Source organism: Eulemur rufifrons, chromosome 17, assembly GCF_041146395.1.
Source record: "Eulemur rufifrons isolate Redbay chromosome 17, OSU_ERuf_1, whole genome shotgun sequence".
NCBI classification, from domain to species: domain Eukaryota; kingdom Metazoa; phylum Chordata; class Mammalia; order Primates; family Lemuridae; genus Eulemur; species Eulemur rufifrons.
The window spans coordinates 42278764-42302843 of NC_090999.1; the positions used below are offsets into that span (position 1 = coordinate 42278764).

The 24080-nt window shown below is 35.6% G+C and overlaps 1 protein-coding gene across 2 annotated transcripts in view; it reads left to right on the forward strand.

Annotated features, from left to right (window-relative positions):
- Window positions 1-24080, forward strand: part of CWC27 (CWC27 spliceosome associated cyclophilin) — a 194075-nt gene that overhangs the window by 150741 nt on the left and 19254 nt on the right. The window contains exons 12-13 of one of the 2 annotated variants that reach the window (XM_069492057.1): window positions 8474-8583; window positions 12959-13062. In XM_069492057.1, the coding sequence (XP_069348158.1) occupies window positions 8474-8583; window positions 12959-13062 (214 nt within the window). The remainder of the gene's footprint in view (window positions 1-8473; window positions 8584-12958; window positions 13063-24080) is intronic. The other variant, XM_069492058.1, reaches the window with a different exon arrangement.

The window sequence follows — 24080 nt, forward strand, 5'->3', positions numbered from 1 at the left end:
TGTCCATATGGTCTGTCTTTTTATTCCATGGAAAGAGAATAATTTAGTAAAGAATGTTTAGTAGTATAGGGAATTTTAATTACTTGAAGTTGTATCAAATCACCTAATTCTATATGCAGGCATACAGACACATAGTAGCATCTGCTCTTCATCAGTCCTTTAGAGGACATCTGGTTTTTTTATTTTATTTTTTGAGAAAATTATCAGAAGATAAAATCAGTCCAAGCCAAAGTGTTACATGTTTCATTGGAAAGATTGTATATTCTGGAAATAGTCAGATTAATGGGACCACCCTTAAAATAATCTCTTACCCAACCATCTGTCCTACCCTAACATCAAACTTGTGTAATTTTAGTCATTTTTTCCCAGCTCTTAGTAGTCCACCTGTGGTTAGTCAGTGGAACTTTTTCATGCCTCTATTGAGCGTATCTTTAAAAAGATAAGTCACATTGGAATTAAATGATTAATAACCACAATCAAAATAAGAGCTCCAGAATACATCCAAGTAATCAAACCCAAAGATAACTGCAGCTAAAAAGCGTAACACCTGAACAACTATGGAATCTGTGGGTCTCTTTAGAGCGTAGCAGAGCATTTACAATTACGTAATGCTAGGGTACAGCATTACCCTAGCTTTGATTTACCCTTTCAACCCTGAGGCACCAAGTACTTAAGTTCTTAACTTTCGTTACAAAATCTAGTCAGCTGTGTTGAAGTCAAAATGGTCTCATGCATGATCAGAGGGTAAAAAGTCTAGTTTTTATAAACTTCCCTTTAGGAAGCAAAAAGCTGCAGTAAGGATAAGATTACTTTGTCAGATGACAGTTGATTTAGCAATTGAGGCATAGACAGCATTCTAGAATTCTGTATAGTTTTCAGTCCATCTGTTGAAAATTGTTTAACTAGAGCTTTGCTAAGAATGGTATATAGTTAAACATGGGGTAGAGGCAAATAGTGTTGGAAACAGGATTCAAATCTTGTGAAAAGAGAAAGTTACATTAGTTATTTGATCTGGGATCCTTTAAATAAGGATGAAAATCCCTAAAGTTTTATCCAACTATTAAGTATTTCCTTAACATTTTTCAGAGCAAAACTGGTTTTGCAATCCATTTCCTACTTCAGAGACTGTAAATCTTCTCTTCATTGTTTTAAATTTAGTTCCTATCACCAAAGAAATTGTATCAAACAGATCAAAACTTCATGATTGAATCTTACTCATTTTTTAGATGTTTGCCGTCACTACCACTAATTGCCTTATACAAAACATTTATGAAGCTGGTTATGACTATATATTAAGAAAAATAACTAATAGTGCAATATTAAGAGATTATCAAGGTAAATGTGTTTAGGAGGATCTGAACTACTTGTCTATGTTTTCATTATCATGGCTAGAAAACATAAAAGGAATGTGGTTTGATAAATACTGAGGAAATAAAGTGATTCATTAAAGTTGTTTTAGTTTAGTTTTTCAATATATCTAAGAGCGTCTCAATTGAAAAATCCTTATAACCATTTTTAGAATGTATATAGCTTCATAATCCAGCAAAACAATGGTTTCCCTTTCACCTCCATTGAAGTTAAAAAATCCATAATATAAAAGAAATGTATTTGTATGAGAGAGACATAGAGAAAAACAAGCCCAACTTGTGCAAGAATGTGCAACATTCCATGAAAGTTTATCAAAGTCAATCATAACAAAGAAAAAATATATTGTGTTAACATATAAATATACAGTATGTATGAGTATATATTTTGGTAACTTAACATTTTAATTTTGGATAATAATAATAATGGCTGTTTGCCATGCTTCAGACAGTATTTTATTTAATCCTCTCAAAAGCAAGTGGCAGGATTTCATTCTTTTGCATGGCTGAATAATATTCCATTGTGTCTATGTACCACATTTTCTTTATCTGTTCATCCATTGATGGGCACTTAGGTTGATTCCATATTTTGACTATTGTGAATAGAGCTGCAATAAACATGGGAGTGTAGATATCCCTCTGATAATATTGATTTCCTTTCCTCTGGATAAATACCCAGTAGTGGAATTGCTGGATCATATGGTAATTCTATTTTAAGTTTTTTGAGGAACCTCCATACTGTTCTCCATAGTGGTTATATATTTTTTTTTTATTTCAGAATATTGGGCCAGGCACGGTGGTTCATGCCTGTAATCCTAGCACTCTGGGAGGCCGAGGCGGGTGGATTGTTTGAGCTCAGGAGTTCGAGACCAGCCTGAGCAAGAGCAAGACCCCATCTCTGCTAAAAATAGAAAGAAATTATCTGGCCAACTAAAATATATATATAGAAAAAATTAGCCGGGCATGGTGGCGCGTGCCTGTAGTCCCAGCTACTCGGGAGGCTGAGGCAGTAGGATCGTTTAAGCCCAGGAGTTTGAGGTTGCTGTGAGCTAGGCTCATGCCACGGCACTCTAGCCTGGGCAACAGAGTGAGACTCTGTCTCAAAAAAAAAAAAAAAAAAATCAGAATATTGCAGGGGTACAAATGTTTTAGTTATATGGATTGCTTTTGTATTGCTTGAGTCAAAGTTTCTTGATTTCTTTTTCGGATTGTTCACCATTGGCAAATACAAATGCTACTGATTTTTGTTTATTGATTTTGTATGCTGCAACTTTATTGAATTCACTTATCAGTTCTAATAGTTCTTTGGTAGAGTCTTTAGGTTTTTCTAATTATAAGATCATGTCATCTGCAAACAAGGCTACTTTGAATCCTTCCTTTCCAATTTGCATGCCCTTTATTTCTCTTGCCTAATTGCTCTGGCCAGGACTTCCAGTATTATACTGCATAAAAGTGGTGAAGTGGGCATCTTTATTTTGTTCCAGATTTTAGAGGAAAGGCTTTTAATTTTTTCCCATTCAGTATGACGTTAGCTGTGGGTTTGTCATATATGGGCTTTATTATCTTCAGGTATGTTCCTTCAATACCCAAGTTGATGAAGGCTTTTATCATAGAGGAGTTTTTGAGGTTTTTTAAGAATAATTTTTTACCAATTACCCTGTCTTTGTTGGGAGTTTGTTCATTGATGTGTTCAGTGAGAATTAATTACATTGCACATAATCTTCTTTTTTACATTACCATGATATTTTGATGTAAATATCATTTGTTTGCTTTTCATTCTGTAAAAACTACCTATTCTTTGTTTTCACTATTTCATGTTATTTCTTCTAGAATGAATATCAGCCAGTCATTTTACAATTACCTGTGCTTGTTTCAAAACATTCCTATTTCTGAAGTACTGATCCTGGAATAGTTACAAAAATGATGACAAATAACCACTCCACACTCCTACTCCATTACCGGCATGAGCACTCTATGGTTGGAACCAAGAGAACTATATTAAAGACCTCAACTACAATGGCAGATTAATTCAGTAAAATTTTGTTAGATTCAATACGGTTAAGATTGCGGTTCTCCCCAAATTAATTTATACATTCAATGCAGCTGCTGACTTATTTGAAGAAATTTTCAAGCTAGTTTTAAAATGTATATGGAAAGGCAAAGGAACAAAAATCACCAAGATAATCTTGAAGTAGCAGACAAAGTTAGAGGGCTTACACTAACTGATTTCAAGACTTACCATGAACCTGCAGTAATCAAGACAGTGTACTACTGACATAAGGAGAGACATAGATTAAAGGAACAGAAGAGACTATCCAGAAATAGACATACATATATGGGTAGTTTATTTTCAAGAAAGGTGCCAAGGTAGTTCACTGGGGAAAAGAAAGCCTTTTTTTTTAAAAAAACAAATAATGCTGGAACAATTGATATCTGTATGGAAAAAAATAATAATCTCAACCCTTACCTTACACTATACATAAAAATTAACTCAAAATAAATCAGATACCCAAACAAAAGAGCTAAAATTTTATACTTTTAAAACATTGGAAAAAAATCTTTTGTGACCTCAAGGCAAGCAAAGATTTCTTAGATAAGACACAAAAAGTCTGATATATGAAATTAAAAAGTGACAAGATGCTGTTCATCAGAACTTAACTTTTGCTCTTTGAAAGACATTAAGGCCGGGCATGGTGGCTCATGCCTATAATCCTAGCACTCAGGGAGGCCCAGGCAGGAGGATTGCTTAAGGCCAGGAGTTCAAGACCAGCCTCAGCAAGAGCGAGACCCTGTCTCTACTAAAAATAGAAAGAAATTATCCAGGCAACTAAAATAGGAAAAAAAAAAAATTAACTGGGCATGATGGTGCATGCCTGTAGTCCCAGCTACTCTGGAGGTTGAGGCAGGAGGATCGCTTGGGCCTAGGAGTTCGAGGTTGCTGTGAGCTAGGCTGATGCCATGATGGCACTCTAGCCTGGGCAACAGAGTGAGACTCTGTATCAAAAAAAAAAAAGACACATTTAAGAAAATTAAAAGGTATATCACAGACTGAGAGAAACCATTTCCAGAATATATATCTGGCAAAGTACTTGTATCCAGAATATATAAAAAAACTCTTACGACTCATTAATATAAGACAAAAAAATTTTAATGGACAAAAGATTTGAACAAACAGTTCATAAAAGAGGATATATGAATGGCCAATAAGCACATAAAAAGTTTAATATCACTTGTCATCAAAAAAATGAGATTTGAAACCGCAAGATACCATTTCACACTCTCTAGAATTGCTAAAGTTAAATGACAATACCAGATATATCTGGGTATGTGCAGTAACTCGAATTCTTCTACATTGCTAATAGGAATTATGCAGCCAAAATGGTGCAGCCACTTTGTAAAACAATATGACAATATCTTATAAAGTTAAGCATACACTTATCATATGACCCAGCAATCCCACTCCTGAGTATTTATCCAAGAGAAATGAAAACATATGTCCACAGACTTGTATGTGAATGTTTATAGAAGTATTACTTACAGTAGCCAAAAACTGGAAGCAACTTAAGTGTCCATCAACTGGTGACAAAATAAACAAACTATGGAATACTACTCAGTTATATAAAGGAATTCCCAGCAACATGAATGAATCTCAAAAATATTTGCTAAGTGAAAAAGTCAGACATAAAAGACTACATACAGTATATTTCCACATGTATGAATTTCTAGTAATAGCAAAACTATGGTGACAGTAAGCAGATCCCTTGGTGCCTGCTGCTAGAAGGGACATTCAGATACTTTTAGGGCTATGGAGCTGTTCTGTATCTTGATTACAGTGGAGGTTACATACTGTATACAATACTAAAAGTCATCAAATTGTATACCCCACAGCAGTACATTTTACTATATATAAAGTATACCTTAATACAGCTGTTTTAAAAAAATTCTGTCATTATCATTCAGTTTCCTAAATGAGGTGACTACTTTTTCTAAGTTATTAAAAGGCCTTTTAATATTATAAACAACATAGCTATAGAATTTACTTGCTTTACCATACAGTTAAATTTGCCCATCCTTAACTTTTTAAAATTGATTTTTAAGCCTTCTTTTGGGCACAATTTTTTGTTTTTAATTTTCTGCTTCCCACACATTCCTTAAAAGTGAAATCAGGTGGTTGGTCCTTGCTTAAGGGGACCATATTTAAGAAGATGCATGTGAAACACATTAAAATAAGCACTGTTCAAAATGTTCTGAAGGTTTTAAGCTTGACTTACCTGTGATATGAGGTAACTGAATTTATCTACAGCAGCCTTAACATTTATTTTAAAATTCCCACCAAATAAAGATTTTTAGTCATTCGTAGCTGAAAGTCTAAGTTAAGAACTTGTCCTTTCTCTTTTGCATTTGTTTTAACCATTAAAGCATTTAACAGTTCTATAGACACTCATCAGAATTTTCCTTAGCATTTTACAAATTTCTGCCACAGGGAAATGGCAGAAAAGGAAAATTATTGACTCCCCAAATGCTATGGATCAGGAGATTGCAAGTACTGGCTATAACTGTGTGAGGCTGGGGGGCCTCACTGGCCTACTGCCTTCTTATTTTCCCCTTCCCCTGTTTCATTATTACTTCCTTCATTTATTTGACTATTCATTGAGCCTCTAACCCTTGCCGAGCACTGTCCTCAGTGCCAGGGAAAAATGACTTCTCCTCAAGGATTTTAATGTCTAGTGAGGGTTAAAGAGTAAACAGGGAATTACCATAAATTACCATAAAGGGTGGTAACTGCTAACGGGTGCCCCGGAAGCTCAAAGGAGGAACATCCAAACCAGACTTGAAGAATGGAATCAGAAAAGGCTCCCGGAAGGAAGTGCCAACCAAGCTGAGACCTAAAGGATGAGCAGGAAGTGAGCAAGGAAAATTAATTGGGGAATGGAGATGATGGAGTGTTTTTAGTATTCCTGAAAGAAGGAATAGCATGGGCTAAGGCTAAAGGGTCAAGAGAACAGGTTGAGTTCAAAGAGTAATCATTAGAAGCCAAATGACAGCATTGCAAAGTGGATGTGGCAAAGGTATTGTGAGAGAAGAGACTGGAAAGGAAAGCATTGATCCTGCATCATCTCAAAGTGTTTGATCCCAGGACAATGCAGATGCAACTACTATAGGATAAGAAGGAGAGAGGTATTCAAAGATGTAATTCAACAGAAAAATATGAAAGTAAATTTTAAGCCTATTATAACAATCACTTTATATATACCAATTATGCTGACATACTCCCTTCACTAGTGTTTACTAAGCATCTGTGCCTCAGATAGTATTTATGTATTTAATGGCTTCTTTTTCATTAATGTGCTCAGTTTTTACCATTTACAGTTGTCACTCTTGAAAGAAGAGTTGGATATACTTTAAAAGAGTACATATAAAATTGTTTATAAGACTGATTATTCCTTTCAAGTTCTACCAAAATCATATTAGGTAACCACAAAGAGACAAATTGTTTTCTCAGTTCACACATTTTTTTAAACTAGAAAATCTTTTGAACAAAATGGCTGATCGTTAATATATTGTACATTCATAATGTTCTTCAAACTAGGTAAAAAAGAGGAAAGAAACAAACCTTTTAAGACTTGAGTAGAAAGATTACCAGCATTGTTGGTTACATCTGGCTCATCTTTTGTCTGCCAGCCAAAGACAAGAAGAGATAGGTTGTTGTTTCTTTTTTAAGTCACAAGTTTTTATTAATATTTATACATGTAAGGTATTGTAAAATGTTAGAACTTGGGATTTTCTTTTTTTGAGGCAAAACTATTTTTTATGAACTCAAATGTTAACTAATCTTCACATGGATTTATTGCAAGACCAACCCATAGATTTATTTTCTAATTTAGTAAAAATTATTTTTTTCTGCTTCTGGTAATGGTCCTGAATTATCTGTTAGATATACTTACTTCCTTTTTTTTTTTTTTAATTTTTTTTATTATTTTTTTTTTGAGACAGAGTCTCACTTTGTTGCCCGAACTAGAGTGCTGTGGCATCAGCCTAGCTCACAGCAACCTCAAACTCCTGGGCTCAAGTGATCCTCCTGCCTCAGCCTCCCGAGTAGCTGGGACTACAGGCATGTGCCACCATGCCCGGCTAATTTTTCTATATATATTTTTAGATGTCCATATAATTTCTTTCTATTTTTAGTAGAGACAGGGTCTCACTCTTGCTCAGGCTGGTCTCGAACTCCTGAGCTCAAATGATCCACCCTCCTTCTCCTCCCAGAGTGCTAGGATTACAGGCGTGAGCCACCTTGTCTGGCCGATATATTTACTTTCTATGATGTCATCAAATTGAAGTTTGTTGTTGTTATAACTGGGAAACAAAAGTGGCAGGTAATTGGCCAGGCACGGTGGCTCACGCCTGTAATCCTGGCATTCTGGGAGACCGAGGTGGGAGGATCGCTCGAGGTCAGAAGTTCGAGATCAGCCTGAGCAAGAGTGAGATCCCCGTCTCTACTAAAAATAGAAAGAAATTAGCTGGACAACTAAAAATATATATAGGAAAAAAATTAACCAGGCATGGTGGCGCATGCCTGTAGTCCCAGCTACTCTGGAAGCTGAGGCAGGAGGATCGCTTGAGCTCAGGAGTTTGAGGTTGCTTCAAGCTAGGCTGATGCCACAGCACTCTAGCCCGGGCAACAGAGCAAGACTCTGTCTCAAAAAAAAAAGAAAGTGGCAGGTAATTGAAGTATCAATGAATATCTGAAAGATTGCGTCTTATAAAGCAAGTGAACAATGTAAAATGGTATTGCTGAATTTTAGGAAAATCTTAATCATTTTAAAAGTGAGATAAGTGATTTTTATAGTCAACTTAAAAGTAAGAGCAATTATAATAGTGCAGTGTAGAATAAAGATGTTTATAAAATTTGTTGATAAATTAACATCAGTCACTTTCTAATTTAGGAAATAATTGTGGAGCTGGTGGACCTTATTGGTTTTGTTTTGAAATTAAATGGAGGAAAATCAAGTCAAATTCTGACCTCCTCTTCAGTGAAGCATATACATTAATATGAATCCACAGAGATTTTTTTTAAGCTCTTACTCTAAGAATATTCTATTATTCTTCAGAGAAAGAATCCACTCCAGATGGTGCTATTGCAGAATACAGACGAGAAAAGCAAAAGTATGAAGCTTTGAGGAAGCAACAGGCAAAGAAAGGAACTTCCCGGGAAGACCAGGTAACTTCAAAACCAAAATCCACACATAATTCATTGGCTTTTTATTATTTCCAAGTGTTGGTTAATGGAGCCTAATTTGACTATATATCAGGGGAAGGACTACCTCTTGAAAAAGGAGGCCGGCAGTAGATGGTGGCTCACATCCCTAATCCCAGCACTTTGGGAAGCCTAGGCAAAAAGATTGCTTGAGGTCAACCTGGTGAGACCCCCAACTCTACAGAAAATAGCTGGGCATGGTGGCGTGCACCAGTAATCCCAGTTATTCAGCAGTCTGAGGCAGGAGTATCACTTTGAGCCCAGAAGTTTAAGGTTGCATTGACCTATGATGACACACTAGACTCTAACCTGGACAACAAAGCAAGACCCTATCTCCAAAAAAAAAAAAAAAAGGATATATTTATATAGAGTGCTAAGGGTTTTGGCCACTGATGTAAAGGTCCAAATTCTAGAGTTCTTTCCGGACCATTGTAGGTGAAAAAGCCTGAAACTTTCAAGTTTCAAACTTGTGCTCCCATATAAAGCACAGGAAACTTATAAAGCCACATATCCTCAGAAACTCAGGTAGAACCTCTGTCTAAGTGAATATTATGATATGGAGAAGTGGTGATCATAAATGAGAAGGTCTCTTCCAGCCCAGCATCTCAAATGCTAACTAGCCAGCTTAGCTTGAAATTGCACACTGCCTGGAAATAAGGCATTTAATCTACTAGTTGATTTTTATTGTAAATAAAACTGTGTTTATTGCAAGTGATTCCTGAATCTTTAGATAGTAATATCAGGAAATTTTGAGAAATCAAAAACAAAAAGAGATTGGAAGCTAGCTCAACAATTTGGGAGTTAGCCATATACACCATGCAGTACTTGGCACTTGATAAAACAAATCTCTTCAGCAGCCTTTCATGTTGAAAAGCTAGGGGGCAGACTGAAATCATTTATTTTTGGTGCTGACATGTATCTATGAGGACATGCCATTTTAGGTGTATAAATAAAACAGGCAAAATAAAAGTAAATTAAAACACCCAAACCTATTTGGATAAATTAATCTAATCAAGAATTGTATCATAAATGACACTGAATTACTGGTGGAAGGATCATCATACAGCAGTGCTTAGCATGAAAATAATCACAAGGGAAGTTCAGCAAGAAGTCAGTTATAAGAAATGGTAATCATGGAGAATTAAGTTATTTGTAATTTTCAAAAGAAATAACACATCAAATGAAATTAAGAAAAATACATTATTAACTTGTTTTCATGGAGTCGCAAAGTCTTCTGAATAGCAGTGATAATGACTATGCTACCAAAGATGCTAAGGATCACTCTTATTCATCGATTCCTCTTTTTTTCTCCCTTGTAGCAAATAATTATTAAGAACCTACCACGTACTAATCACTGTATTTGCTGGTCAACACATGGACACATTCCTGCCCTCTCTGAGCTATCAAGGAAAAGAGCTAGTTAAATAAATAATACAAATAAAAGGGGGTGAACACTATGAAAGGGCAGATACAGGGACCTAAGTAAATGTTTAACAGTAGAACCTAACATCGCCTAAGAATCTGGGAAGGCCTTCCTGAGAAAATGGTTTGTCAGCTGATCTTTGAAGACTGAATAGAAGATAGCCAGGTGGAGGCAGGTTGTGGCTAGACAAAAGGAACAGTACATATATGAGAAGTCTTTGACCTCTTTGCAAAGCACTAAAAAATGTTAAATATGACTATAACATAAATTAAGAGAGGGAGAAAGATGAAACCAAAGAGGTAAGCAGGAGTCAGTTCAAGCAAAGTTAAGGAGTTTAGATTTACCCTAAGGGTAATGGGGAACCATTGACAGAAGAAGTGATTTGATCTCATTTGCATTTGGGGAAGATCCTTCCGACCTAGCTGTGGTGTGGAGAGTAGACTGGAAGCAGGGGAGGACTGGAGGCACAGAAGCCAGTTGGGAGACTCTTGGGTGTAGATATGCATGAACACAGTCTGCCAAGGCCAGGCCCCTTCAAAATAGCTTCTCCATGCTGGGAAGGCTCTCACTGTGCTGAAGAGCCATGCTGAAAGTGGTTGATCATTCATTCCTTTAGCAAAAGCCAAAAGACTGAGTAATTCCTCTGTACATGCCAAACAGAAATGCTCCTATCTTCTTCACCCTAGACTGTGCCCCATTATTTTTCTGATTTTTTTTTCCTGCCAAGTGTCTTCTCTTGCCTTTAGAATGCAGCTAGAGAAAGTCCAATCTGGCATATAGAAGAATCTAAGAAAGGCCAAGAGAATATTTTTGGTTTGCCACAGTCCCCCCTCTTTGAGCAAATGCCAGTGGCTCATTAATTGGCTCTAAAAACTGCCTTGCCATTTTTAACTCAAGGAGAAAGATCTAGGTCTAGTGTAATTTTCTAGTAAGCTTTTAAATTTCATTCCACTAGGAAATCTTTTCTGTTTTCATTTTTCTTTATGCCCTTAGAAAAGACATTTCCAAATGTACCAAAATCCCTCATTAAAAATTGATAGGGTTTACTTCTGAGCAGTAGATTAGATAGATATAGAGATATACATATGGAGATATATCTTTATATAACATAGATATAGATATATAAACATATACATACACACACAAAAACACATGCACATAAAAAGCCTGAAAGGATATATACCAAAATGTTTAGCAATAGTTATTCTAAGTGCTAGGGTAATAGTTATTTTGTTTTGCTTCTGTTTTCCAATATTTTTAAGTAAACTTTTTCTTCTTATAAAGCAAATACAATCACAGTTTGTAAATAATAGGGATTTTTTTAAAAAATGAATGTGGTTTAAAAACAAGGGATAATTTCTCTGTCAGTATTGTTTGAAGAGCTTAGTTCTATCATCTCTACTCTAAAAACAGATAAAATATCTAAAACCTAACACACTAGGCAGCCTTCAGAATGCCTACGATGATATTCTATAGGAATTTATAAATTTTCTCCAAAACTCACCTCATTCAGCAGCTATGGTAATATGTATATTTTCAGCTTTTGTGGGCATTAAATTTTGCAGACATGTATAAGGCAATTGTCACTATTTTTTTTTTTTTTTAGCAATCACTGCCTTTTTTCCTTAAAGTTATTTTGGCATTACTTGTTTTTATTAAGCTTAGGTTCTAGACTTCCAAAACCTACTTAATCTTTTCATGAAATGTGATCTTAATGATATTCTGTAGATAAATTCTGGACCTTAGGAATTTATTGGGACTCTTTAATATACCTGTTATTCACAGATTGAACTATCACACATTCTTTTCCATATGAACTATGAGGATTTCAGTATTGAATTCAACATATCAAAACATTAATTAGGCCCTTGATTTTTCAGACTGGTGATACTTTATCCCATTTTACAATAAAGTGCTCTTTAAACCTGTAAAATGGAAAAACTTTTCTAGCTTGTGTTCTCTGCTGAAATTGTGGAGTAGACTGTCAAGGTATAGCCAGGAGACGATGTGGTTACAAAACTGTATTTGTTGCTGCATCTTGCCCACAGAGAGCATGGGAGCCAAACAAGAATTCAGAGTAATGTTCCCCCACCACCTTTTTTTAAAAAAACATACTTAATATTTGTATCCTTCTTCTTTTACTTAACAACAGAGTATAATGCTTCATGTATATAACTTTTAATAGCAGTGTAATATCATATTTATGGCTTTTTACCAAATTTATCTAGTTTCTTATTGATATATATTAATGTGTTTCATTTTTCCCATTTGTATCACTATTGCTATAGTGCACATCTTGCGCATAAGCAATTTTCTGTGTTTCAGATTATTTTTCTAGACTATATTCCCAGATTAGAATTATTCAATCAGGGGGAATGATCATGTTATAGTTTCTGATGCATATCAACAGCTTTCTAAAGATATTACTGCAATTTACCCATGTTCCAACAGTTAATGTATTCATTCATTCTACCTTCCCATATTGATATTTTTACATTTTTAGAAATTTGTTAAATGAAAAATACTACTTGTTGTTGGTGTTTCCTTTTTGATTCCATATCTGTTAGTGAGTTATCTCCCTGTCTTATGGACATCAAAAACATAACTATTAATAAGCATGTGTTTTTAAAAGTTGAAGTATCTTCTGCATAAGCAAATTTATATTCCCCAAAATCAAAAATGGTCATCTATCTCTGAGTAAAAATATCAGTGGAAATCCGAACAGGACAATGTCAAGGTTTATTAATATCACCCACTGTTACATCCTGAGGGCAGTTTTGTTATTTTTCTTCAAAACCAAACATCTAAGTGTTTTACATCCAAGTAGGATATTTTCTTTTCTACCAAACTTAACTGTCTTTTTTAAAGTTATATTTATCTATATCAGAAAATTTAGCAGTCTAATTGTTATTTCAGACCCTTGCGCTGCTGAACCAGTTTAAATCTAAACTCACTCAAGCAATTGCTGAAACTCCTGAAAATGACATTTCTGAAACAGAAGTAGAAGATGATGAAGGATGGTAAGGATTTTGATTTCTTTATATTAACCGTAAACAAATAGGCTCAGAGCAGAGATTCTGTTGAGACATTTCCAATGTATCTTTTTTTTTTTTTTCAGACTTTACCATCATCATGATAGGGCCTCAGCACTCTTTTACTTCATTTCAGTTCAATATAAAGTGAAATAAATAAATAAATACACCAAGCACTCAATAAACAAGCATTTATTGATGCTTGATGTGTTCCAGTATTGTGCTAGCCAGTGAAAAATACAAAAGAAATATATGACACTATTCCTGATCTAAGCAACTTTCTAATATTGTGGAAAAGGTAAGACTCATGTTAAACAACTAGAAAACAACCTTAAAAGATAATAAATCAATAACTTTTTACACTTTCCCACACACATTTTAGAACTCGGTAATCCATTTCATAATCCTACTAACTTCCTCTTCAAATTTATGATCTGCAGGATCCTAGCAACATGTACATAGATAATTTTATTTTTATCTTTGGATGTTTTTCAGACACTGATAAGAAAAAAATTAATGGCATGTACGTGTCCTTTGCTTAGAACTTCATCCTATACCAGCAAAAAAAAAAAAAGAAGAAAAACTGTGTTTTTCTTTATCACACCCCTCTGTCCTCAAGCTGACTTCACATGCAGTATATTAGGACTCCCCACACCTAACTGCCTTCACCTCCCACTGCAGCCTGGCTCAGGCATATTGCTGCGAGCAAGCCAGTGTATCACCCCCCACACATGACTCACCCTCTGGAGCCTCTGAACCGTCACATGTGCCATTACCCCAACCCAGAATCATAGCCTCAGTGCTCTCTGCCAGACAGCATCTCCCTTATTTCAAAACTCCGTTCAACACTCCCATCCTCCAGGAAACCAGTCAGCAAGATTTGTTGAGCACTCACAAATCTACAGGGTGGAGGAAGGAGGGCTGGGACACATATTTAAAAAGACATAAAAACACTCATTAAGAAAACATTTAAACACGTAAGACTCTGCAACTGTATATAACTTTAATCAAAAGGGCTGAGGGGATAACAATTTGAATGGAATGAATCCTACCCAAGCTAGGACCCTTAAAGCACTTGTGTATTTCTCAATTAATTTATAGTTTTCATGTGATGTGGGTTATAATGCCAGTTTTTGTAAAATCCTATATCTCTTTTGATCGCTTTCTATTATTTATATATATTTGTTTATACTTAAATTGAAAGTTGCTTGAAGGCAGAAGCTAGCTCCTTCCATAGTTCTGTGCCAAAGGTGAAGGCTCAGTGAGTGTTGATTAACCCATAGAGATCAGCGCACATTGCATAGAAGAACTTTCTGTTTTTTATATGACTGGACAGGTTTAGTTTTATTTTAGATTCCTTGAATGTCTCAAAATATCTTTCAAATGTTTTGGGTTCAGCCACCACACAAAAATGTTTTGCCAAGTCCTCTTCCCCTTATTTTTGAATCCATATGCATTTTTAAAGGAAATATGACCCATGTGTTTCTGATTCATTTACACTTAACTCATCAAGATGGTGTTTTGTAAGAGCAGTTTGATGCCCAATAAGTTTTTTTAGCCTTTTTATAAGCCACTTAAGTCCTTTTTTATTGAACAGGAAAGTCACCAACAAATTCAAACCCCAAAAGTTTCACTTGAAACTCATAACCCACAGGATTCAAATTTACTTTCAACTTGGCAAGACCATTTAACTTCCCAAGGTTCTTCCTAGCCCCTTGGTTCAGTATTGTCTCATTTGAATTCCTCATTAGCTTCAGATACCAATTATGTGTTTTTAAAAGTGTCATTCTTGTTTTTGATCTGATTCGATAATATAATCAATTTTCTATCTAATGTTCTCATTGGAAAGTTAAACAAATGGGAAAACTTCACCAGACATGGGGGTAAAAATGACTGGTCAATGATGTTGGCTAATTCTCCATCTGAAGAAAAAAATAAGTGGTGAAGAAGCAAGGATAAGTTAAAGGAACCATTAGCAGGTCTTCAGGGCATTCATTTCTGCTTTCAATTGTAATCTCCTAAACAGAAAGTCAGCTGTACACTACGTACCTCCAGAAGTTTTTTGGTATTTCTTGTATTAATATCTAAGAAAAATACCTTAAGTGTTCAAAGCACTACATAGAATCTTACAGAATACACAGGGCCCTTATGTTGCAATATAGACCACTGAATTTTTATAACTTGATAAGGAACAACTTCATTTCTGTTCATAAACCAGTTTAGCTTTATCAAGTCTCTGGTGATTTAGATCCTCTCTCATAAAGTATATTCTACTCAGGAAAGGAGTCTTGTATTCAGAATGATTTATGGCAAATATTATGAGTGCATGGCATGTGCATGTGTGTTATGCATAAATTACATGGTTCCCAGACTATTTTGTAGGTCACGGTTGCCGCTTTTCTAAGAAGTGAAAGTCAGCCAGTGTGCTGTACTACACTGTCAGGATCTGTTATCTGAGGTAGAATGATTGCTTCTAAGACATTTTTATGTGTCCACATGAGTGGCCACACATTGAGGAATCATTTTCATTTTCTGTCAAGATAGAAACCATTACCAATTTGTTATGTTTTCTTTTACTTGGCAAACTGTTCTATTTGCATTTTTGGCTGAGCTGCTGTATTGGCATGGTATACAACAGACATTTGGGTACCATTCAGCAGCATTCTACTTTTTATGCAAAAAAAAAAAAGTGAGAGGGGGAGAGAAAGAAAAGAAATATGATTCTATTGTAAATAGTGCGTATGGTGTTTGATAATTATTCCCAGATTTCACTGACTAACAAGGCATTTAAAGAAGTGTTACTAGTAGATCTAAGCTGAAATGCATGATAGAAAATTTTCACTCAGAATTACTAGGATTCTTTCTTTGTTCAGATGTATACCGCCAATATTTGGTGGCATTGATGGCATCAGAGTCCAATTTAACAGGTAGAATAGTCTCTTTGCCACTGTATTCCTTAGCCCTACAGTATCACAGACTCACACAGCTATGGACTCCTTCTTCAAGCATGGATTTTATAAAACCAATTAGACACATGGCAGGAGGCATCAGCCAAAGGATTCATATGACCATATGGATGAAGTCCATATGCCAGTTGGGTTTGGTTAGATAAAGCTTGATTAGCTCCCAGAACAGTTTTGAGAGAGCTGCAGCTGACAAGGCAGTGGAGAGACTATAAAAAGAGAAAGCCACCTGCTCCTTATACAACAAAATTGGCATTTCTAAGGAGAGGAGAAAAATTAAGAGTAGACTTTGATTTTATCAGCATTAACTATTCACTAGTATGTGGCATTGCAAATTTTTTTCCAGATTGTTAAATCTAAGGTTAACTGAAAACTTTACCACAAATATGCATGATAAAACAATAAACACAATGATCTGTCTGCCTTCTTCCCTCTTTCTCTTCTTCTTTCTCTCTCCTCCACCACTTTCCTCCATAGTACATACAGTATTCAGTATTATAAAAATTGGAAAAACACTAACAATTGCATGACTGTCTCAAATAAATATTTTAATGATTGTTATATAATTCAAAGATGTTCACTGTAGAAAAATCAGAACGTAGACTTAGGACCCATCTCCAAAATTTCTCATTATATATGTGCAAATACTCCAAAATCTGAAAAATTACAAAATCCAAACACTTCTGGTCCCAAGCATTTTGGATAAGGGATACTCAACTGTTCCTGTATTTCCACAAACACATTACATTCTGTTCTTTTCTGGGCCTTTGCTCATGCTGTCCTCTCTGCTTAGAATGCCTCATTGTCCTTTCCCCTCAGCCCCTCCTTGATTCACCTAGCCAGTGCTTACTTTTTCTTTGAGTCTTAGCTTTGAAGTCACCTCCTCCAAGATAGTTTCCTATCTGTACATTGTCCATTGGTCACACTTCGACCCTTCCCAACCATGAGTATTTACTCAGACTTTCTTTGCCTTAAGTCCCCCTTTTTTCATCCCTTACTTGAGACCTAGCAAAATGCTAGTCATTTTTCAAGACGCCTTTCTGTGATGCTCACACTGACAGTGTTCTTTCTGTTTTTAGAAGTCAGATGCTTGTTTGGATATTGAAAATATCATGCAATATTAGAGTTTTTTTTCATTCTTGTATTTATGCGTAGTGTCTCCTAATAGATTATCATAAAATAATGTCTTATTGATTCTAACTGAACTAATACATAACCCATTTGTTCAGCTCAATAACTGGGGATAGGTATTAATATCTTTGTTTTACACACGAGGGAACTGAGGCATAGTCAGGTTAAATAATTTCTCTGCTTTTTGGTCCTTATAGTACCTCATCTAGTACCTGATGTATTATAGGCTTTCAAAAACTGTTTGTTTATTCTATGTGTATCAAGATCTGTCCTGGGGAAAGGAGTGGCTGCATATGTACCTTACTGTTACCACTGGTTAGCTAGAAAAGGAGGGTGGAAGATAAGAGGCACAAATAGGCATGGAAAGGAGATATAATTAACTTTTCCTTTAAATGTCTTTCAGTTGTTTCCCTTGTTGTGATGAGCAATCCAGTAGTAATTTTAATCTGTCCTGTGCTTATTTGCCTTCCATATTTCCTTTTTTTTTTTTTTGAGACAGTGTCTCACTCTGTTGCCCGGACTAGAGTGCTGTGGCGTCAGCTTAGCTCACAGCAACCTCAAACTCCTGGGCTCAAGCAATCCTTCTGCCTCAGCCTCCCAAGTAGCTGGGACTACAGGCATGCGCCACCATGCCCAGCTAATTTTTTTTTTTCTATATGTTTTTAGTTGTCCAGCTAATTTCTTTCTATTTTTAGTAGAGATTCGGTCTCACTCTTGTTCAGGCTGGTCTCGAACTCTTGAGCTCAAACGATCTGCCCACCTCGGCCTCCCAGAGTGCTAGGATTACAGGCATGAGCCACTGCACCCGGCCCATATTTCCTTTTTGATGAAGTATCTGTTCAAGTCTTTTGCCATTTTTTAATTGAGTTTGCTTTCTTAATGTTGAGTTTTGAGAGTTCCTTATATAATCTAAATCCAAGTCTTTTGGGGATATGTGATTTGCAAGTTCTTTATCAGATATGCGATTTTTCTTCTATGCTATAGTGCTTTTTAAAATTTTTATTATTTTTTGCTTATTCTTTTACTTATTGCTTTTTATTTTATTAATAGTGCCTTTCACAAAGTAAAAACTTTTAATATTGATGAAGTGCAATTTACTGATTTTTTTTCTTTTATGGCTTATGCTTTTGGTATCATGTCTAAGAACTCTGCCTAACCTTAAGTAACACAGATTTTCTTACAAGTTTTCTCTTAAATATTTTATAGTTTTACATTTTACAGTCAGACCTATTACCCATTTTGAGTAAATTTTTGTGTAAGAAGTGAAGTTTAGGTCAAGGTTCATTTTATTCATATGGATGTCCAATTGTTCCAATACCATTTGTGTTTGAAAGACTATCCTGTCTCCATTGAACTGCCTTTGCAATTTTGTCAAAGTTCAGTTGACAGTAGGTCTTTTCCTGGAGTCTCTATTATGTTTCATTAATCTATGTGTTTATCCTTTCACCAATACCACATTATCTTGATTATTACAGCTTTATAGTAAATTTTGAAATCAGGTAGTATGATTCTTCTAACTTTCTTCTTTTTTTCAAAATTGTTCTGGCTACTTGTCTATATTTATAAAAAAAAATCTGCTGGGAAATTTATTTGAATTTCATTAAGTTTATTGATTAATCTGAGGAGAATTGACATGTTTACTATGTTGAGTTTTCCAAAACATAAACATATAGTTATGGTTCCCCATTTATTTAGGTCTCCGTTGATTTGTTTCATCATTATTTTATAGTTATTAGCATACATATCCTATACATGTTTTGTTGGGTTTATACGTGAGTATTTCTTTTTTGTGTGTAGCTGTTATAAATAGTATTTTCTTAAATTCTGGATCCCAATTATTTCTCACCATTATATAAAAATATGCTTGATTTTTCTGTGTTGACCTTATATCCTACAACCTTGTTAAATTTACTTGTTAGTTCTAGGAGAATTTTGTGGGGTTTATTTTTTTTCTAATTTCTTTGTTTTTTTTTTTTTTTTGAGACAGAGTCTCACTTTGTTGCCCAGGCTAGAGTGAGTGCCATGGCGTCAGCCTAGCTCACAGCAACCTCAAACGCCTGGGCTCAAGCGATCCTATTGCCTCAGCCTCCCGAGTAGCTGGGACTACAGGCACGCGCCACCATGCCCGGCTAATTTTTTCTATATACATTTTAGTTGGCCAGATAATTTCTTTTTATTTTTAGTAGAGACGGGGTCTCCCTCTTGCTCAGGCTGGTCTCAAACTCCTGACCTTGAGCGATCCACCTGCCTCGGCCTCCCAGAGTGCTAGGATTACAGGCGTGAGCCACCGCCCGGCCTCTTTTTTTTTTGTTTGTTTCTTTTCTTTTCTTATGTAGCAGGAAGGTACCTCATTCAGTTCTAGGAGTTTGGATTGTTTTTGTTTTGTAGAAGCCTTGAAATTTTCTATATAATCGTGTTGCCTATAAATACAGGCAGTTTTATTTTTTTCTTTTCCAATCTGTATGATAGTTCAGGTTTCTTTCTGGCATTATTTCTCTTCTATCTAAAGAACTTCCTTGAACAATTCTTTCAAAGCAGATCTAAATTCTGGGTTGACAGTTCATTTATTTTAATACTTTAAAGATGTTTGTTCCACCAAATTCTGATCTACATGGTTTCTATTAGAAAATCTTCACTTGTTCAAATTGTTGTTTCCTTATAAATAATGCATTATTTTTTTCTGGTTTTTTAAGATTTTTTCTCTTTGTCTTTAGTTTTTTCAAGTTTGTTTTGTGTGCATGGGTGTGGATTTCTTTGGGTTTATTCTGTGTGGGGTTGGCTGAGCTGCTTGAATCCATAGGTTTGTGTCTTTCACCAAATTTGGAAAGTGTTCAGGCATTATTTCTTCAAATATCTTGCCTTCAACACATACTCTTTCTTCTCTCTTTCTAGGACTCTAATGACATGAATTTTAGACCTTTGGTGTTTTCCCACAGGTCCCTAGGCTTCATTAATTTTATTTTTTTTTTATTTTTTATTTTTATTTTATTTTTTTTTTTTTTGAGACAGAGTCTCACTTTGTTGCCCAGGCTAGAGTGAGTGCCATGGCGTCAGCCTAGCTCACAGCAACCTCAAACTCCTGAGTTCAAGGGATCCTCCTGTCTCAGCCTCCCGAGTAGTTGGGACTACAGGCATGCACCACCATGCCCGGCTAATTTTTTCTATATATATTTTTAGCTGTCCATATAATTTCTTTCTATTTTTAGTAGAGATGGGGTCTCGCTCTTGCTCAGGCTGGTCTCGAACTCTTGAGCTCAAACGATCCGCCCACCTCGGCCTCCCAGAGTGCTAGGATTACAGGCGTGAGCCACCGCGCCCGGCCGGCTTCATTAATTTTGTTCAATCATTTTTCTCTCAATCCAGATTGGATAGTTCATAATGATGTATCTTCCAGTCACTTTTTCATCTGTCACCTCCATTCTACTAGTGGGCCCATCCAGGGGGGGTTTTATTTTGATTATTTTTCATTTCTAAAACTTCTATTTGTATTTATTTTTATGCTGAGGCTTTCTATCTTTTCATTTATTTCAAAAGTGTTTGGCTTTCTTGGAGCATTTTTATAATAACTGTTTTAAAGTCTTTGTCAAATAATCCCAATGTCTGTCTTCTCAGTATTATTATCTGTTGATTGTCTTTTCCCATGAAAGTTGAGATTTTCCTGGTTCCTCATATGCTGAGTAATTTTTTATTGTATCCTAAGCATTTTTAATATTATGAGTCTCTGGGTCTTATTTAAATCCTATGAAGAATGTTAATATTTTGTTACAGCAGACAATCAACCCATCTGGGCTCAGGCCAGAAATTCTGACCACGCTTCTGTGGGATTTGATTTCAATCTCAGTCTTGTTTTCAGTGCCTGTGCATTGCTATTTGTATCTGTCCCATGTGTGTACCACGTGGTGGCCAGTCTGGGACCTGGCTGTTGGACTATCTTTTACTTAAGTTCTCAAAGTCTTTGGTGTGTGGTTTAGTGTCAGATCCTCACACTGACTTTAAAGGGATCTCTTTCCTCTTCACAGTTTCTTCAATACCTTCTACCATCCCGGGCCTCCTCTTTTTGACCTCCAGCCAGAAAGTTGGAGCTTTAGTTACATTGTTCTGCCAGGCACTGTGCCTTCATTCCGGGGCAAGCTGTGGTAGAAAAGAGAGGGGAAAAACCAACAGGGTTTCATCCCACCCTCTTGGGTCTGAAGCTCCTCAGAATTGTTTATCAATACTCCCTTTTTTTCCTTTGGAGATTCCCAAATCTGCACTGTTCTGCAGTTGTTTTTTTAAGATTTATGCATAAGTAGTAAGTTTTCTCAAACTGGATTATGATGAATTATTTCACCTAGCAGGATATCTCATTTCTTTCAGCTGCTACCTATTAAGGTCCTTTTTCTTTTTCTTTTTTTTTTTTTTTTAAGAAAATTTAGGTAGTACTCAATTCTTCTTAGCATGAATAATTTGTTTTCTTTAAAAAATTTATCTTAATAGTTGGCACTGAATTGTTCTTAGAGAGAATAACGCATTTCTTGGGGAATGTATTGTGCCTTGGTAAGGCTCACAGACTGAAGAGCAGTACCTTAGAAGCATCCGCAGATCACAAAAGGTGATCACCAAACAATTCACTGTTATCCTCTTGTTACCTAAGTGGGTACTTTAGGCTCAAGGATCATAAGAGAAGTAGGTAGTAACCTACCACAAACAGGAACTCAGGGCTTTTTTTGCATAGTACTCTACAATGCCCCTTCAATATTTATTTATGCTTGAGGTAAGAAGAGAGGGAGGGGATTGGTATTGAAAGATGCAGTGGTTGATGTGACCTATCTCCGGGATCTCTTAGCCTTCATTGAAGTTGTACTTATGTGAGCAGTGTTTCGTTTTAGACTCAGGAGGGCTGAGACTCAAATTTTCTTTTTGCATGGTGTGGGCCAAAGGAAGCTAGAGCATAAGAGGCAAAGGAGGCCTGAAAATCATAAGGCATACTGGCAATTAGCAGAAATCTTTTGGAGGGATTTGGACATCTGCGAGCTGTGGAAGGGTGCAGAGGTTCCTAGCTGACAGATGGTTCATAATAGGATAATACCTGAACTGAAGCCTTAAATCAAGTTAATAAAATGTGTTTGGCTCAGTTAATCTGAAGAAAGCAATACTGGTAGTTTGTGGAGTCAAAAGGAGAGTGTATTTGCTATAAAAGCTTGTTGCTAAATAATCTCTAAGGAAGTTGATCTGTTTTTTATTCACTAGTATAAGATACTCCCCCTTGTTCTTCTTGCCAAGAATTTCAACTAAGTGATCAACTGCAAGACAAATTTCCATTCATCAGCTTTTGGGGAGTAATATTTTCAGTAGTTACTGTAATTATGCTTTATGTAGCCTTTATCAGAGCTCTAGAGTTTGTATTTGTTTAGATGTCATCCTGAATTCACAAACTTCTAATTTCCAGCCTATAGGTAAAATTATGCTGTCTGTATTCTTACAGTTCAGATAATGGGCCTTTTGTACTCAATCTGCTGCCGTCATTTAAACCTTATCCCTGTTTATCAATTAAGAACTCAATATGCTTTTTTTCCTTAAAATGTGCAATTGTTAATCGTTAAGCTTTATATGAATACTTATCACCTGGTGAAACTAAAATCTTTCAATGGCATTAATACTGCAGCACAATATTTATGGGCTCAGTTTATTCAAATAGGTCATATTCAGTTTGTATATTTTGAAAGCTATTCTTATGTCATTTGAATGTTTTTAATGTAAATAATGTGTGAGGTGTGGAATGTGGAGTAAAGTTAAATGTGACACCCATCACCATTGATTTATAGTCTAATATCCCAAGTGAGATAAGATGTCTTTGTAAGGAAGAAGGTTTCTGCTTAGAACAGATATTGGGAGTAAATTACGAACTGCTTTCACAGTCATTGGCAAGAAACCTTGCATTTGCGTAGGATTCCTAACTCTTCCTGATGTGGTTTAACCCTTCCATGTAACTTGGGACTGTTACCCTCTTGTTACCTAAGAGGATACTTCAGGCTCAAAGATCACAGGACAAGTAGGTAGTAACCTACCAGAGGTAGGAACTCAGGGCTCTTTGGATAGTACTCTACAATGCCCCTTCAATATTTATTTAGCTATTAATATTATATTTACTTGACCAAAGAAAGGTTTCTGAACTCTATTATTGTTTGTTTAACTCACGTTTGAGTCTTTAGGTCAAGTCACTGCATTAAAACACATGGAAACCAATTAAAGATTGAAAATGAGCAAATTTGCTCTGCCCCAAGTGGCGTTTATATTTTCATAGGCTTTTTTGTTTTAGCATTTTTGAAGAATTAAAGTGAAATCCTTCTTTTCTTTTAAAATCACTTGTTAAGTATATTTTAGCCAATTATCAGTTATTCAGATTATTTAATAAGATTATACAAAGTAACTTGACAGAATAGGAATTACTTATACTTGACTTTAAAGTAAATATACATCCTTTGCATGCTTTTTTACCCAAGTCTTCTACTGGTAGTAGGAAATGAAGTTAGCTCTGGATCCCACCAATTCATTCTTAAAGCAAATATTTGCATGTATCATACTATATTTCAGGTGGGTACCCTGCAAGGACCTTTATGCTATCTCTCATTTTACCTTCAGAAGAGCCTCATAGATTAGGGACTAGCTGTGGTAGATTTGTTTCTCATTGCTCCATCAGATAATTAGTATTATTTCCATTCTATAAATGAGGAACTGAGGCTCAAAGAAATTAAATTATTTGCCTAAGATCACATGGTAATAACTGGTAGGGGTATCTGTCACACTTACGAGCCCAAGCTGCTGCCAGAACACCAGCTTCTACCAACAGTGATTCTATCATGAAATACTAATCACTAGGATAAGTAAGAAAAAAATTTAACTTGACTTTCAGAGGCCTTTGATTCTAAATAA